The sequence below is a fragment of the Bubalus bubalis genome, chromosome 1 (assembly GCF_019923935.1).
Source record: "Bubalus bubalis isolate 160015118507 breed Murrah chromosome 1, NDDB_SH_1, whole genome shotgun sequence".
Taxonomy (NCBI): Eukaryota; Metazoa; Chordata; class Mammalia; order Artiodactyla; family Bovidae; genus Bubalus; species Bubalus bubalis.
The window spans coordinates 185,072,740-185,090,345 of NC_059157.1; the positions used below are offsets into that span (position 1 = coordinate 185,072,740).

The 17,606-nt window shown below is 46.3% G+C and overlaps 1 protein-coding gene across 1 annotated transcript in view; it reads right to left on the reverse strand.

Moving 5' to 3' along the window:
- Nucleotides 1-7,690: 7,690 nt before the first annotated feature.
- Nucleotides 7,691-17,606, reverse strand: part of DSCAM (DS cell adhesion molecule) — a 283,047-nt gene continuing 273,131 nt past the window's right edge. The window contains exon 26 of the mRNA XM_045165314.1: nucleotides 7,691-8,711. Coding sequence (XP_045021249.1) covers nucleotides 8,359-8,711 — 353 coding nt within the window. The 3' untranslated portion in view covers nucleotides 7,691-8,358. The remainder of the gene's footprint in view (nucleotides 8,712-17,606) is intronic.

Consider the following 17,606-nt stretch of genomic DNA (forward strand, 5'->3'; position numbering starts at 1 on the left):
GTCAGGGGCTGGCTAAAGGCTGCTTCACTCCTGGGACATAAACTCCCTTTACTTATGGGCAAAGTTGCTTTGGCAACCAAAGGGAATTCTTCTCAAAAGGGTCACATGCATGGACACTTGAAGTCAAGAGATGGGAGAGGGGACTGAGTAAAAGGAGTCTGAGGATATCTGAGTGAAGTGTAGACAGGTCTGTATTACAGACCTGGTTCCTGCACTCTCACATTTCACAGCCTCAGGGAGAGGCCAATTCTAAGCAAATTCTTATAGGTCAAAGTGGGAGGTGCCATGACAGAGGCCAAGACAGGCACTTCCAGGGTCATGGAGCCCAAGTCTCTTCCTGGCCTCAAGCGTGTGAGTAAGGAGGAAGGACTATTACCTCATTGGAGGTGACCTCTGAACTGAGCTTAGAAATATGAGCAAGATTATTCAGATTTATGAGCTGGATGTTTGATGGTCTAGATAGAGGAAAGGCATGTTCAAGGTCCTGAGGGCAAAAAAGTCAATGCAAATATTGAAGACTGGTGAAAACACTGTGTGTGAGAGAGAGAGAGATAGACAGAGAGAGAGAGATGTGAATAAGGGGTGTTGATGGAGATGACAGAGTAGTCTCGTCTGTCTAGACAGGAACCAGATCAACACTAGTCTTACATGGCAAATTGAAGAGTGCAAACTTTTTACTTAAGGGGATGAAAATCATTGAAAGATGTTAAGCAATAAGTAACTCAATGAAAACTTTATGGTAGGAAAACTCATTTGGCCCTGGCATAGAGGGTAAGGTTGGAGAATGCTCACTACTGGATCCCAAGACCAAGTTCAGGCATCATTGCAGCAACTCAAATGAAGGAAGCTCTGAATTAGAGCAGGAGAGAGAATAGGAAGCTGAGGGGAAAGTGTGAGCCAATAAGAGACAGGCTTAGTGAGCATGGGGAGAGGAAGCATTGTGGGTGGGCTGGTAGAGCCATGTGTTAGGGTTAGTGTAGGGACTGGACAGGAGGGGAGCTAGGAGCAGTGGGGTCATGCATGGTCATCAGTGTCGTGTGGGTGGAGCTTGAGGTTCATATGGGACATCCGAACAGAGAAGCAGTGGATGTGGACGATGCTCAGGGCAAAAGTTCAGCTGGAAAAAAAACATGTCTTTAGGAATCAGCAGACCACAGGTGAGAACTCATGCTTAGGATGGCAGGTGAGATACTGAAACTGCCCAAGATGACAAATAAATGCACAAGAGTGAGGGTGGAACTCTGGGAATAGACACATTTAAAAGGAGATTTGGAGAAAGAGGACTTTACCAATGTCACTGAGAAGAATTCGCCCAAAGAGGCAAAGAACCAGAAACTGGGAAGAAGACCATTTCTCCAAGGCTTCAGAAGAGGTCAACTGGATGAGGGCTGGCGAGGGTCCAAGGGATCTGGCCACAAGAAAGTCATCTCTGTCCTCCAGGAGAGCAGCTTCAGGGGATGGGAGGAAAAGGTGGTGAGGGAGCATGAGCATGCATCTGCAAGATGTGCATTTGGTGGCGGGGAGCAGGAGAGGGCAGTGTCTACAATGAGTGGAGGCAGGAGAGATTTCATTTTCCTTAATGGGAAAGAATTGAAAATTTTTGCACATGAATATGAAAGGAAATATTGAGTCTGCAAAAAAGTTCATTTGAGTGTTTTCCTAAGATATTACAGAAAAACCGAAATGAATTTTTTAGCCAACCCAATATGAGTGAGGGGGTGAGGCTTTTGTAAATAGTTTGGGCTGCACACAGGAAAAGGAAGTCACAGCTCCTCGACGGCCTCTGCTTCCTGGTTGTCTGCCTGCCGAGAGCGAGTGAGAGATGGGTTGGGGTCTGGAGGCGATTCTGAAGGGTTCACCCGCTCCATGCAGAGCTGGGTGCTGGGTCAGCAGAGCTACTGGCCTTACAGGAGCCTCAGCTGCTCCACCTTGGCTCAAGTGTCTGCAGGTGTGGGGTGTGATGTACCTGTCAGTCCAGGTATTAAGGAGTGCCAGCAGCCTGGGGTGGAGAAGGCAACGTCACCCCGCTCCAGTACTCTTGCCTGGAAAATCCCACGGATGGAGGAACCTGATAGGCTGTGGCCCATGGGGTTGCAGAGAGTCAGACATGACTGAAGTGACTTAGCAGCAGCAGCAGTGGCCTGGGGGATGGAATGACTGCTGCCATGCTCACCAAAGACAGTCCACCAGCCTTTTTCCCCACGATGGCAACAACGACAAAAATCACTTTTCTACTGACTCTCACAAGGGTCACCAGCACAAATTTAGAAATCTGCTGATCAGGATGTTTGTAAAGAGAAGCTTTTATTTAGAAGGGCCTGAGGGAAGGTTGGTCTTTTCAACATCAGAAAGTGAGATTTTATGCAGCATGCAGTGAGGTCTCTGTGACTTTGAAATCTTCAAATAACTGGATTGTTTCTTCACTTTCCCCTTCCCTGAAGATAAAGCCCAAAAACACAATTAGCTGAATTTAAAAAGCTTAACATCTGTCCTGTACCTGGGTTCAACAACAAAATTAGACAGTGTATTAAAAAGCAAAGATATTTCTTTGCCAACAAAGGTGCATATAGTCAAAGGTATGGGTTTTCCAGTAGTCATGTATGGATGTGAGAATTGAACTATAAAGAAGGCTGAGTGCCAAAGAATTGAGACGCTTTCAAACTGCGATTCTGGAGAAGACTCTTGAGAGTCCCTTGGACTGCAAGGAGATCAAACCAGTCAATCCTAAAGGAAATCAATCTTGAATATTCATTGGAAAGACTGATGGTGAAGCTGAAGCTCCAATACTTTGGCCACCTGGTGTGAAGATCCTGATGCTGGGCGAGATTGAACAACAACAACCTGGGAACATGGACACTTAGAGCATCTTTTTTTTTTTTTTTTACATTCTATGATACATCTGCACACCTACATCCACTTCATAAGCATCATTAAAAAACATTTACCATTTTTCTCTGACACCTCTAAAGGGGTACAAAAAAGTGCATGAGCTGCAGCCCTCACCCTCACACACACTTCTGAGGAGCTCAGCTATGAGGTTGACATCAAAATGATTATCTGGTTGCTGAACCAGAAGGGCTTGAGGGATCTTCTGGTCCAATCAAGTCTACCAGATGATCAAGCACCAGATGGTCAAGCACAAGATCTCCCAGTGAGTTCCCAGAAGGGTTAGTGTCAGAGACAAACCTGTCAAGGCAGTGTTCTTGCTGTTAAATCATGTGCCTTGTCGACCCTAAATCCTCTTATGATTTGACATAATTAAACAAGCACAGGTTACCATATCAGGCATAATGGTACATGAGGCTGGCAGACAAGTATATCTTGAGAACAGTCTTTGACATAGATGAACTCTGGAGGGTTTTCCAGTTGGCTTCAAGCCATAAGAAAGTCCTCTTCCTGGGGGCTATCAGAGACCTTGTTGGAAGCATCTTCATTGCTCTTAGCTTGATACAAAAGATTCCTATTCCTAAATGAAACGTCAGCAACCTGATGGTGAGGGTTAACTTTTGCCCCATGCTGAATGTCTTCCTCTAAGATCCACCAAGGTGAAGATCAGGAAAGAGCTTAAAAGAGAAGATGAGTAGTTTCTGTGCAGCAGGATGTTCTCTTGTCAGGCAGCTAAGCCACCAGAATACAGGGTACAGTATTGGGCCAACACTTCACTGAAATACAATCATTTTTGACGTATGCATCTTTACCTGGCTTGTCCTTGGCTTTGCAAGAGCAGAGAGCATCTCTTGGGATTGTCACCAAGTCACTTTCCTGGACAGTAGCAGAGCAACCTCTCACCTTGGATAAGGAGACGGATGCTGGAGGTTGTTGGTGTGGTATACAGGGTGAGTCTGATGTGTGCAGTGCCAAGTGTGAGCACAGTGGTTGTACTCTTGCTCAGGGTAAGGGTCCTCATTTTCCACCTCTCTGGGGGCTGGATGCAGGATCAGCACAGAGCCATCACTTCTTCAACTCAGCAGTCACAACCTTATGTGATACTTGTAATTTCATATCTAGAAACCGGAAGCATCTTTTTCATAGACTGATTAAGTATTTTTCCATAGAGGGGCAGCACAAGTGGGGCAAGACCAGGTCCCCTCTACTTTGGGCGGCACTGAGTCCTTAGGGAAACCTCAGAAGATGAGAAATTGAGGCAAAAACTGAATAACTCGTTGAGAGCAGAACCCCGACACCCACACACAGCATGGTTGGAAATGCTGCTTCCCCTCTGATCATGATACCTGGGCAGATCTGGTACCCTCCCAGATGGTGGTCCAGCCCCTGGCCCTGGCCCCTTCTGATCATCTTCTCTGACACACACATGAATGTACGTCCCAATTGTTTTCTTCTCGAGGAAGGGCTATCTCTTTGAGGCAGAGCACAGCCCTCTCTGGGGAGGCGTGTTGCCAGAGGGTATAAACATTGCCTCTTCTCCCTACAGCTGGTTTGAAGTTTTGGGGACACAAAGAGTGCTCTGGCTTTGTCAAGCTTGTCTAGGGAGATGAAATAGGCACCCTTTGCCATGTGCTTGAAGTCACAATTTCCCAAATTTTTTTTTCTTTTTTTTTTTTGAAAAGTGAGAGATTGAAAAGAGGAAAGAAAAAAAATTACCATCAAACTATAAAAATGACTCGTGAGTGAGTGGATCACAACCAGCAGTCTAAGCTGTAAGGGGTCCTGCCAGACAGTGGAGGAGGGGGTGGTGCCGCCCAGGTCTGATTAGTGTCAAGAACCCTAGAGAGGCTCAGCTTTCCCCATACTTGAAAAGAGATGAGCTAGCATCCATGGTTCCATGGATGCTGGAAGACACTCAGCATGACATTCCTCATGACCCAGAAGTCGGCATGAGTGCCATGTCCCCATCAGTCCCACTGCTATCCCTCCCCCCATCCTGCCAGGCCCATGGGGTGACACAGAGCAGCAGGGTGGACCCTGTGCACCCAGGGGTTTTGTGTCACAGCTGAGGAACCCTGAGCTTATGAAACCCCAATCATTTCTTTCCAATTCAACAAATATTTTTAGAATGCCTACCGTGGGCCAGCTTCTTCTGTGTTAAGAACTGGGGACGCAATGAACAGAAGAAAGAGTTCTGACCTTGTGGAGTTGACACTCCAGTGGGACAGGACAGGAGTAATGAATAGTAACCGTGGTAAATAAGCAAATGATGGAGGCAGTTGAAGATGATAAAGAGATGGATAGAGAGGATAGAGGGCTTCCCTAGTGACTCAGTGGTAAAGAATCTGCCTGCAGTGCTGGAGACCTGGGTTCAATCCCTGGGTCAGGAAGATCCCCTGGAGAAGGAAATGGCAACCCACTCCAGTATTTTTGCATGGACAATCCCATGGGCAGAGGAGCCTGGTGGGCTACAGTCCATGGAGTCATAAAGAGTCAGACATGACTTAACATTTAAGATTTTTAGGCTAATAAAGATGACCTCAGGAAGGCATTATAGATTAGAGATGGGCACAGGTCCAGAGGAAAATGGTCATTACTCTCAGTAATGGACAATGCACAGAGACCCCTTTAAGCTGGATCTCTGTGTAGATATTAATACCAGGCCTCATATACACTGCTGCTGCTGCTGCTGCTAAGTAGCTTCAGTCGTGTCTGATTCTGTGCGACCCCATAGACGGCAGCCCACCAGGCCCCACCGTCCTTGGGATTCTCCAGGCAAGAATACTGGAGTGGGTTGCCATTTCCTCCTCCAATGCATGAACGTGAAAAGTGAAAGTGAAGTTGCCCAGTCATGTCCGACTCTTAGCGACCTCATGGACTGCAGCCTACCAGGCTCCTCCATCCATGGGATTTTCCAGGCAGAGTAGCAGAGTACTGGAGTGGGGTGCCATTGCCTTCTCCGTCATATACACTACTGCATATAAAATAGATAACTGTTGAGAACCTACTGTATAGCACACTCTATTCAATGCTCTGTGGTGACCTAAATGGGAAGGAAATCCAAAAAAAGAGGGGATGCATATATACATATAGCTAATTCACTTTGCTATAGAGCAGAAACTACCAGAGCATTGTAAAACAACTATACTCTAATAAACATTAAAAAAAAACCAACCAAACAAACAAAAAACCAAGCCTCTACCTGAGGGATAGGGTGGACTACTTTTTGATACAGTGCTTATGTGCTGGACTCATTTTAATGAACATTTTCCACTCATTTTAATGAGCATTTTCAAGGCAGTATTACTGAACACAATCCATTCCAGAGACAGACATGGTGTGAAATTTTTTATTTTTCCACAATTTGAGATTAATTTTTTTTTAAAAGGCAAATTTCTAAGTTTGGGGGAATATAGTTAAGTTTTAGGTTGATGAAAGATAGAACTTTACTTTTTTCTTCCCAGAAAGTAACATTTCATTTCTTTGTATAAAAGAAAGCAGTCTGTGAGAGCCTGTGAGGATGAAAACAATAAGCTGTCAACATGGATTAAAGTCTGAAGCCACAGCAAGAATAAAACAATTCGTATCCAGGGAGTCACCTAATATCAGGACCAGCAGGGGGTCCTGGCATGGTCCTTGACCTGCTCTGCAGATGCTCAGTGTCGCTGAATCTACGTAGGCAAATGGGCCTGCCTGGGAAATAAGTAGAAGGAAGGAATGATGGAAAAGAAGGAGTGAAGGAAGGAAGGGAGGAACGGAAGGACAGAGGGAGGGACAACAGGAAAGAAATTCCTGAACATGTTCCCAGATGGTAATGGCTGGCACCAGCCTAGGTTGGTGACTTTAGGGGAGCCTGTAGAGGCTATAAAGGGAGGGAAGGTATTTGTGCAGTCTGCTACCTGGGCAACTGAGCAGTCACCAGCATTTGACCAAGTTTTCTGGTCAATGCCTAACCTCTGACATGAGACCTAAGAGAATCTGGAGTGGGGAATGTGTGTGTTGGGGGTTCTTTCTAAAGTGTACTATAAGAAGAAAATGGCTCATACTATTTAAGAGTATGTGTTCTGTTAGGATGAACCACGAGGTAAATAATTTAAACTGAGAGGAAGGAAAAGAGTTAGATTTCAGCAGAGCACCACTTACTCTTGGCCTTGTTTTCTCTGGGTGCAGAGGAGAGAGTTAGAGGAACAGACACTAAGATGTTCTACTGCACAATTAGATACTGGTCATGTGGTGACAACAGGTCCCTGAGGGTCGGCCCCCTCCTGCTCCAGTATTCCTTCCTCCAGCGAGCTGGGACCAACCGTGGGACTCCAGAGTGAGGGTCTGCAAACTTTTCCTATAAGCAGTCAGATGGTGAACAGTTCCAGCTTTGCAGGCCATACCATCTCTGTTGTAACTGCTCAACTCGGCTATCATGGCATGAAACATCCATAGACAAAATGCAAGCAGTGTGAATGATTGTCTTCCAATAAAACTATTTGTAAAAACAAGCAGTGGGCTGGATTTGTCCTGCAGGTCATAGTTTGCTGACCCCTGGTCCAAACTGTAGGGCCAAGTATCATTGGAAGGTAGGCAGCAGAGCATGTGAGGGTGCTCAGAATACCTGGCCAGGCCCTCATGAGTACTCAGACTCACTGCATCTTCTGTGTTCTTCCCCACTGTCCTGCAGAGATCAGAGTCTTGGAATCCACTCTAGTTTATTAAATTGGGTTCTGGGTCCAGCCTGGTGTTTGTAAACTCAAGCCTCCCTAGGAAGGAGGATCCAGCGATCAGTAGGAGACAAGAGAATCAGACATCGAAATAAAGGCAGACCACCTTTCTTTTTTATTTCGCTTAGACAAAATGCAAAGAGTGTCTCATTAAATTAAAAAAAATAAACCAAAAAGAAAACCAAAACAAATTGATTCCCCCCACCCCTTCACTGACGGTACTCATTCTAAGTAACAACAGAAGGAGGTCAAATCGGGGACCCAGTTTCTAATGGAAAAGAAAGATGTGCAAACATGACGAACATTTCCCCAGCCCCCAAATCAAGGTTCCTTTTAAATTCACAAAGAGGGTTAATTTTTTTTTCCTGTTTTTTTTTTTTTTTTTTTTTTTCCTTTTGAATCTTGTGTGATAGAACTTCCGGTCAGAAGGTTGAATGAATCCCCCATGCACTTTGTAGAAAATCAGTAAAAATGCAATAGCCCGTGAAGATCATAAAACTGGACTTCTTTCCCAAAAAATCAGATGCCCAGACAGATGGATCTCACACTCAGACAGAAAAAAAGCAGGAGAGTCTTTGCACTGTCTGTGTTTTTTTTTTTTTTTTTTTTCAGCATTTTCTCTCTCTCTCTCTCTCTTTTTTTTTTTAATATATTTTGGCAATTTTTTTTCATTATAAATATTGGAATTCCGTAAAAAAAAGGTAGCTTTGATTGACTTTGTTAAACCGTATTTACAACCGCTGTCCAGTCATGCCGTTGGTTATACCAGGGTGTAGGATTTGGCATAGGGATTGTTGCCTTTCAAATGGCCCCGTGAGTCCAGCAGCGATTCCTGGGAGCTGCTCATCTTGGCTGCCTGTCCCAGCTCTGCCCCCTCGCGCTGAGGTAATGTGGCCACAGGCCCCTGCTGCCACTGCTGTCCCTCCCTCGTGGAGGCCGTGGAGGAGGCTGCCTCCATGGGGATGGGCTCAAGGACCGGGGGGCGTTTCAGGGTCCGACTTTTCTGGGGCTCCAAGCATGCCTGCCCTAAGCTCGGGTCCCTGCTTGTGCCTGGACCACTTCGGTTCAATAAGAAGTCCATTCGAAGGTATGGAGGCAAGTGGATGAGGTCACCTGGAAGGAAATGCAGAGGATTAGGTGGGCTCTTCAACTTGGGCTATAGATGCCTGGTGACCCTGTGCATATGTGATGGGCCACTCAGGGTTTAGAGGTGACTGTCACCACGCCCTCTGCGTGCCTTTTCCAAGACCCTTGGTCAGAATTCCTACAAAAGGCATCATCTTCACCCCCCCACCCCCCACCAGACACAAGGAGAGCTGGCTTTTGTACAGCTTGTTGACTTTAGCCGTAAAAGTCGTACTTAACCAGAGAAACAGAGATCTCAAGATACTTTGAAAAAAAAACTTAGGCTAAAGGTAGCACTGTATGCTGGATATAAATGGTGACAGGCCAAACCCTGGATACAGTGGGCAGTGCTTAGGAGAGTGCGGGGCTTGAAGAGGGAGGCAGGGCTGCTGAGCAAAGAATGATGGCGTCTCAGCACCTCCATGGAATTATGTGACCTTGGCTGTCATTTAGCTACTGGTTTCTATGATTGCTTTTGGTGGAAATCCCAGAGTACATGGCCTCCTTACCAGGCTTTGCCTGCCTGCTAAAATGCTTGCGTCTTTCTGTTTCAGTCAGTGCCACGTAGAGAGAGGAAAACAGCTTAGACTGAGTATCAAGGTTTCTACTTCCTTCCCAGGGCCACTTACTTTGGCTTCTATGGTGCCAGGGAAACAACCTTCTTCAAGAGAACTTGCTGCAGGGAGAATCCAACTTCTCCCCGCTCCCTAGACACTGAGGTCACCTTCTGGGCTGCTCCCAGCACTGCCTGAGACAACAGGTTCTCCTGATGACTAATCCTGTCGATTTGGGGTTTCCCAGTGAGAGGTTTGCTCAGGACTTCCCCATTGCCTGGCTGCAGCTGAGACTTTCCCTGCCCACCTCCTCATTCCCCTTCTCCTCTCACAGGTGTCACACCCACATCTTAGTCTGTGGACCCTTTTTGCCTGCTTCTGCTGTAACCGAGCAGGACCCTATGAGGCCTTACTGCAACACACCCTGGCCATGTCCTCTGCCTGCCTCTTATTTGTAGAAAAACTTTAGCTTCCATGGCCTTGTCCAAATTCCAAAGAATAAATTTAGTCAGAGAAATAAAATTCAGAAACAAATAACAACAGTCAAGCAAGACAAAATAATAACAGTTTAGCCATAAATCAAAGCAAAGGACCTTTACTTCTTTCTCAAGGGCTATAGATAATATTTTCAGCTGTATCCTTTTTTTGCAGATATTGAAACCCCCATCAGGTAGAAGAGGTTAATTGTACACTGACCACAAGCACATAAATCCCTGACCAGTTAGAAGGTTGATGATGTTAATTTCCTGTGACCTCACCACCAACCACAGAAGAATGTCCACAAGCTGATTATGCATCCAAAATCCTCTCCTCAGCATGTAGACCCTTCGTCTTTTTTTCTGTATAATCTCTGAGCAAAACCTGGGTTTGGGGATTTGATTCTTTGGGACATGAGTCCACCTTCTCCCCAGGTTTGCCAGCTTCCTCAATAAAGCTATCTTTTCTTTGGCCAACACCTGTCTCTTTGCATTGGATTCTTGAGCAGTGGGAAGCTGAACCTGAGCTTGGTAACACTGCTTCTTTTTTATCTCTTTATTCTTTGCAAGAATGCCTCCTGAAATCCCTTGCATATATAATCCGCCTTGGTATCTGCTTCTTGGAAAATCTGAACTGGAACAGCTACCATCACCATCAACTACAGCAACTGTTCTTTGAAAATTGGACTGTGCCTCTAATTGTCACGTTCCATGGCTTCTTAGCACCTCTTATCACTTCTTCTTCCTTCTATAGAACCGACAACACCTCATGCAGTTGATCTTTCTTTTCTCAGAACTCTCAGCTTCCATGTCACTGTGCTTTCCCAGAGCTCGTCTTGCACCTCTGACTGACACGTGTCAATCTTTCCTGGACCCTGTCCTCCATCCATCCTCAAGTACAGGGTTTCTCCAGTGGCCTGAGCTCAGTCCTCTCTTTGGGGCTCAGCCCTCATCTAATCTCATTATGAATAGCTCTCACATCCATCTTTTCCTTTTGCTCTCTCTCTCTTGAGCCCTAGACTTGAATTTTAGATGCTTTGCTAAATATTTCCACATGACTGTCCATTATGAATTTTAAATGCCACAGTCTATAAACCCAGTTTATGGAGGCCAGCCCCTATTCCCAGACTCATTTCCAAAGGCCACTTTCTCCTTTGTGCCCAATCGTTTTAAATGTCATTCTCATCTTACCAGAAATTGATGCTTGAAACCCCAGATATTGATACCTCCTACCCAGGTTAATTCTACTTGAAATTAATTCTACTTCTATCTGTTGACTCATTTTTGGTCCTATCTTTACGACCCTGGTTCAAGTCTTTAATACATCTTGTAGGTTTCCTAAATGCATGAGAACGGTTTCAGCCCAGTCACTAGACACGCTTTGCAAACTATATCCTCTAGGTTTGAGCTGGACTGAAGCCTGGATCTGATCTGCTGGCAGTTTAGGAACAGTGTTCATTGTGTAGCCTAGTGCTTCCAATTGTTCTCACTTTGAGAAGCAAACAGACAAGGTATATTTGTGCAACACACTGGGATGAGTGCAGTGGGCTTACCCTGGTCACACTAGGGGCAAGAGGCTCACCTGTAACTCCTTCATGGCATACCTGGTGAGCAACTCTGGTTAGAAAATGGCCTGGGGGCAGGCAGTCCTGGAGCTCAGAGACCAGGTGGGAGAATGTGCAGGTGAGGGAGCCATGATGGTGGGCTAAGCACCGAAGGGAAATGAGAGTGAATGAAATTGTGAAATGTGGAGGAGGCTCAAGGAGAGGGCTCTGGAATTGACCACAGGTGGAACAGGTGAAAAAGGAGGAAGAGTCAGGGATGACTCCCTTCCAAGTGTCAAGATCAGGAAACCTGGGCAGACAGCAGGACCATTCATTCATTGCAAAAAAAACTGTCTAGGAGAAAAATCACATTTTGGTGGGAAAAGATCGTGGGTTTTGTTTCAGACTTGCTGAGTTTGATGTGGTTGGGGACACTGCAGAGGAGATCTTAGTAACATATTCAAGGCATAAGTCATTCCTTAACTTTCTGAATCGAAAATAATTGGCAATTCTTGTTTCTTTTGCTTCAAAATATTCCCATCTTTCCATGCCTTCCTCAGCCAACCCCTTGTTTGGAGCCTCCTGTGTGTGGCAGGGCTGCTGTGAGCTGGTTGTGGTACTGACAAAGAAGTGAAGTGTGTGCAATTAGACAGTGACTTAAACCCCAGAGGAGCCTGGTGGGCTACAGTCCACAGAGTCAAACAAGACTGAGCACACATTCACAACCCGCCTCCACCCCCCACACACCCACCCACACCCACACATGTAAATCCCAGAATCTTTGAAATTGAGGTTTACTCACTGAAAGAGAAATAACCATTTAAACTGCAGGGAGAGACTGCTCAATGGTTAGGAGAACTAGAAACAAAAGCAAGACAGGCTGCAAAATTACTGGAAAATTCATTTTGCACAGTATAAATGAACATAAGGATTTTCAAAATGCTTTGGCTTTTCTTAAGATTTTTTTCCCCCAGGATAAGAGACATGATGACCTTATTTCTGGGAAATTTACCGAGTTGATTTCTGAGTCCTTGCATTACACTGTCATGTTATTTGGTATTTTTGAAGCAAGAATCCACTTAACATTTTCCCATTGGCTTTTTCACGATCTCATGAAGTGACAGTGAGTAATTATATATGATCTCATTAATATTTTTAGCCTGTATTCCACTAAGACAGCCCCAGGACACCTTGGTTTTGGCTCACTAAAGTCAAGGTACTTTTAATTCAGTGCTAGCTTCATAGAGTGAACTGGATCAAAGGAAAGCCCCATAAATAAATTCTGGACAATAAATTGTCCACGACACTCTTACAGAAAGAAATAATGTAATTTGGCAGTCTTGTGAAATGGGTTTTGGTGACTTGATGTATCTGGACTTTGACTTAGAAAAAATGGCGGCATGAATTTTACTGTTACAGACCCTAATGTTTAAGATATATCTAGCTGTGTATCAGCTTTAGTCCTGAAAAATAAAACTATTGAATTAACAAAAAAAATAAAACCATATGTCCCTAGTCCCATGCCTTTTTTGATGGTGGTATTGAAAATTCTCTGTCTTCTTTTTATGGTTGTGGATGTATTATTCAACCTTTTCTATTGTGGGCTAATTATTTGCAAACAAATATCATGAAAGCATTAACAGAGCTTTTATATTTTATGTCCTTAAAAAAAAAAAAAGCTGGAACAATTCCTTTGTAGCATGAAGAATATTTTTTTTTGCATGTGAATTAACATACCCTAATGAACTAATTTTGAAATTTTAATATACCCAATTTCCTGAAAGTGATCATCTGTCTTCATTCCAAGAGTCCAATAAACACATTGGATTTAATTGACTCTTTCATTTATTTACATAACTAATATTATTTTAAAAAATATTTTGTTCAAATGCTGAGAAACTGTGGAAGGCATTTATCTCCACGTTTCTTTTAAAATGTAGGTCAAGAGTGCCTTACGCTGTTTCTGTGACCCAAGTGAATCTTGAGTGCTTGGCATATTTGCAGTGCGTTGTCACAGATTCAGGAATGGGTCTCCATCTCAGCAACTCCCCACTGAATGAACAGGGCTTATTAAATCCCTAAAAAGCATTAGCATCTTAGTCCCAGCCGGATTGCGGGATGCTCATGAGCTTGATTATGTGGAACGAATGTGTCTGAAATCAAAAGACAAAGCCCTTGATACCTGCCCCCTGCCTGCAGGGGTTCCCGCTTTAGATGGAATGAACAAGGTAGCTGGAAAAGCATGGTGAGAACTGGAAACCCTTCATAATGAAAACAGCTCAGCACCACGTCTTTATTGTACTAGGGCTTCTGTGTTGCTTCTTGCAGGCCTGCCAAGCATCTCTGAACAGTCAATATCTCTGAAAGATCCAGTTTTTCAGGCAAAAGCTTGATTAAGTTGTATGACGCTCTCATTAGCTCCTTTCGACAGTGTGTGTTTTCTGATTAGCACGTAAAGTAGCTCTTTCAACTGTGTGAATACTGCAAATGAGCTCTCTTAATAATTCATGCACTGATGCGGAAGAAAGCACCAGAGTGATCGTGGGGAGTGCTGTTTATTAAAGATGCTTTATCGCTATTAAAACCCCACCCCTTGTGCTGGCCCCAGTTGTTTGTTGTTTACTCATTAGGCATGTCCGACTCTTTTGTGACCACCCGGACTGTAGCTTGCCAAGCTCCTCTGAACATGGGATTTCCCAGGCAAGAATATTGGAGTGGGTTGCCATTCCCTTCTCCAGGGTCTAGTCCCAGCACCAGTTAGGAAACTGGATTCTCTAATCGTCCGTCCATCTCTTAGGTTCTGCACATGTCTACAGATGCATGGACAACCAAGCACTTAGAGAGAAGTGGAATGTGAAACCGTCCTGACAATCTAGACACCTACACAGCTGCTTTCCTTGATCCCCGGCTCTGCATCCACCTGTTTCACGTGGGAGGAACTAAATGACGTTTCTGCCAAGCCAAGCCACTTCAGGCATGTCCGACTCTGTGCGACCCCACAGACGATAGCCCACCAGGCTCTCCCGTCCCCGGGACTCTCCAGGCAAGAACACTGGAGTGGGTTAATGACATTTCTAATGGTGGTGATTAAGGGTGAAAGTCTGGATAACATGGTGCTCAGCTGCTCAGTCATGTCCAACTCTTTGTGAGGGACTGTAGCCCTCCAGGCTCCTCTGTCCATGGGATTCTGCAGGCAAGAATACTGGATTGGGTTGCCATTTTCTTTTCCAGGGGATCTTCTCCACCCAGAGACTGAACCTGCATCTCTTATGTCTCCTGTATTGGTACCACTAGACCTACCAAACACCCAGGGATCGAATCCCAGTCTCCTGCATTGCAGGCAGATTCTTTACCGTTAGAGCCACCTGGAAAGCCCCTGAATGACACTGTCTGCATTTAATCTGATCGACTTAAGTCTGGGCTCAGTTTTCTTATTCATAAAACAGGAATAAGAGCTGAATCCACCAGAGTGCTGGAAGGGGGGTTTAATGAGATAATACAGGTGAAAGTTTTATTGTCAGATGTCTCTTTCCAGAGAGTCTGAAGTTACGGGGCTGCAAATCAGCCACGTGAATGAATCGAGAACTCTTCTTTTACTTTAGTTTCTGTCTTTTGTGGATTGATTAATGTCCCCCCAAAGACAGGTCCATATGCCAACCCTCAGCATCCAGGAATGTGACCCGATTTGGAGAAAGGATTTTGTTGCAATTCAGTAAAGGATCTTGAGATGAGATCACCTGAATTTAAGGTGGGCCCTAAATCCAACTACATATCTGCATGCATGCTCAGCTGCTTCAGCCGTGGCTCCCTGGACTGTAGCCCACAAGGCTCCTCTGTCCATGGGATTTCCCAGGCAAGAATACTGGAGTGGGTTGCTGTGCCTTCCTCGAGGGGATCTTCCTGACTCAGGGATCAAACCTGCATCTCTTAGGTCTTGTGCATTGGCAGGTGGGTTCTTTACCACTAGCGCCCCCTAGGTAGCCCTAGTCCAAAAACATGTGTCCCTATTAAAAAAAAAAAAAATAGAGGAGAATCTGAAGGACAAAAAGGGGAGAAGGCAGAGATTGGACTGATGGGACCACGAGCAGAAGAACACCTGGAGCCTCCAAAAGCCAGAAGAGACAAGGAACAGATTATTCCCTGAGATTCCTGAGGGAGTACAACCCCACTGACACTTTGATCTCAGCCTTCTGGCCTCCAGAACTGTGAGAGAGTACATGTCTGCCCTTCTGAGCCACCCAGCCTGTCGCGATTTGTTAGAGGTCACAGGGTCCAAACACAGAGGGTATTCCCAGCTGGGATGGGCTGGGAGCCTCACAGGATGCCTCTCTGAACATTTCTGCCATGTGGGACAGGTTCTGCCCCTTCCACCAAAGACAGGAGGGGCTTTCTCTTTAACGGTCAGTAACAGCAGCCAACAGGCTTGTGGTTTCCACTGTCCCCAAGGTGTGCCTTCGGTGGGCTGTCCTATCATCCATCTTTCTCTGCTGAGGCCAAGCCAGAGTCACTTGTCCCTGGTCCCCTGCTCCCTGGGGAAGCAGGGTCTTCCCAGTGGGCACCCAAAGACCCATGCTGCCCAGTCTGGGTTGGGGGAGATTCCAGGAAACCAGGACCTTGAGGTTCACATTCACTTCTTTGGTTATAACTTCCCCTCTTGGCTCTCCTTTGGCCACCTCTCCACTTTCTCACTCCCTCTTTCTTGCTTGGTTTCCGTTGCTTCCCAGGTGGAGAATCCCATGGACAGAGGAGCCTACAAGAGGGCTACAGACCATAAGGTGGCAGAGTGGGACAAGACTAAAGCGACTTAGCACGCATGTGTTGCAAGTTTCATCCAGAAAATAAAAGGCATGGGGGTGGGGAGTAGAGCATGGTGAGCACAGGTGGGAGGGGGTTAGGAGGCAGCTGAGTGCAGGGCAGGAGCCAGGCTGACCGGCTTCCAGGGGAGAGAGAGAGTGTGTGTGTGTGTGTGTGTGTGTGTGCCTGTGTGCATGTACGTATGTCTGTGTGTGTATGCATATGTGTCTGTATGTGCATGTGTATCTCTGTGTGTGTGTGTGCATGTGTGACAAGAGGACAGAGATGGGAGGGTATCAGAGAAAAGGCTGCATATTGAAAGGCAACGCTGGGGCTGTAGGAGAAAAGGACAGAGTCCGGCAGGACCCCGGTGAAGGCTGGAGGGAAGGACCTGGGGACCTCAGAGCTCCATTCCTGCCCACCTTCCTTCTTCCTTCCCTCCCTGCCCTGATCACCTGTCTGCCTGCAATTCCATCTCTTCTAGCACCTTCCCAATCACCTGATGCATGTGAGCTACTCCCCAAAACCCAGTGGGAAGACAAAGATGGCCCTGGGGTCTGAGTCCTGCCTTCACCCTGAGGGCTGTCTCCACCCACTGGCTTTCATGGGTTCTAATTGTACGTCTGTGCTCCCTGCATGGTCATGCCCCCTGCTCTGCTCCTTAGGAGGATAATAGCCCTTGTGTCAGAGTCATGGAGGCGGGGAGAGTGGGGAAGGAGGTGAGAGAAGCGGGAAGAAAGAACGAGCTGCCCGCCAGCCTGGTTAACATGGTGCTGAGATGGATGGGGCAGGGCGGGGATGAGGTGGGAATGAGAAGGGCAGGGTCGGGGGAGAGGCAGACAGAGACAGAGAGAAGCAGAGAAATGGGGAGAGAGAGACAGAGAGATGGGGGCAGAGAGAGGGAGAGAGGCAGGGAGGAGTGGATCAGAGGAACACAGCCAGAGGGAAGCAGATGGACCTCATGGAGACATAGGACCCGGATAGATGACTGTGAGAGACACAGAGCCACGTACAGACAAAGGTCAGGGGACAGTGAGTCATGGGACAGTGGCAAAGGCGTCTGGGTTATGATTGCAGCTGTGAGCTGGCCCTTGACCCTTGACAGTCCACCTGCCTGGGGGCCTCTGTGATACCTGGGCATTGAGCCGCACCCTTCACCCCTGCCCTCCCTGCCGCTGGAGCCCAGGCGCTGTGCTGACTCATGCCCTGAAGGATGAGAGGCGATTTAGCCATTATTTCCAAGTTATGCCTTATTATTTGACATAATGGGCCATTTCTCATCCTCTCATCACTGCCTTCCGGGGTCGGTGCCACTAACATCCCCAAAAGTTCAGACTAAATAAGTTGGCATCCATTTCTCTCTCGGTAGTTAACTCTGCTCACTGGTGTGCAGATAACTCCTGGCCATGGGCTGCAAGTCAGCACAGACTCCCCTGGTGATCCATCCCAACATCCATCAGCAGATGTGAGCTCAGAGAGTGTCATCCACCACCCCTGGGGCCTTCAGCCCTGCTT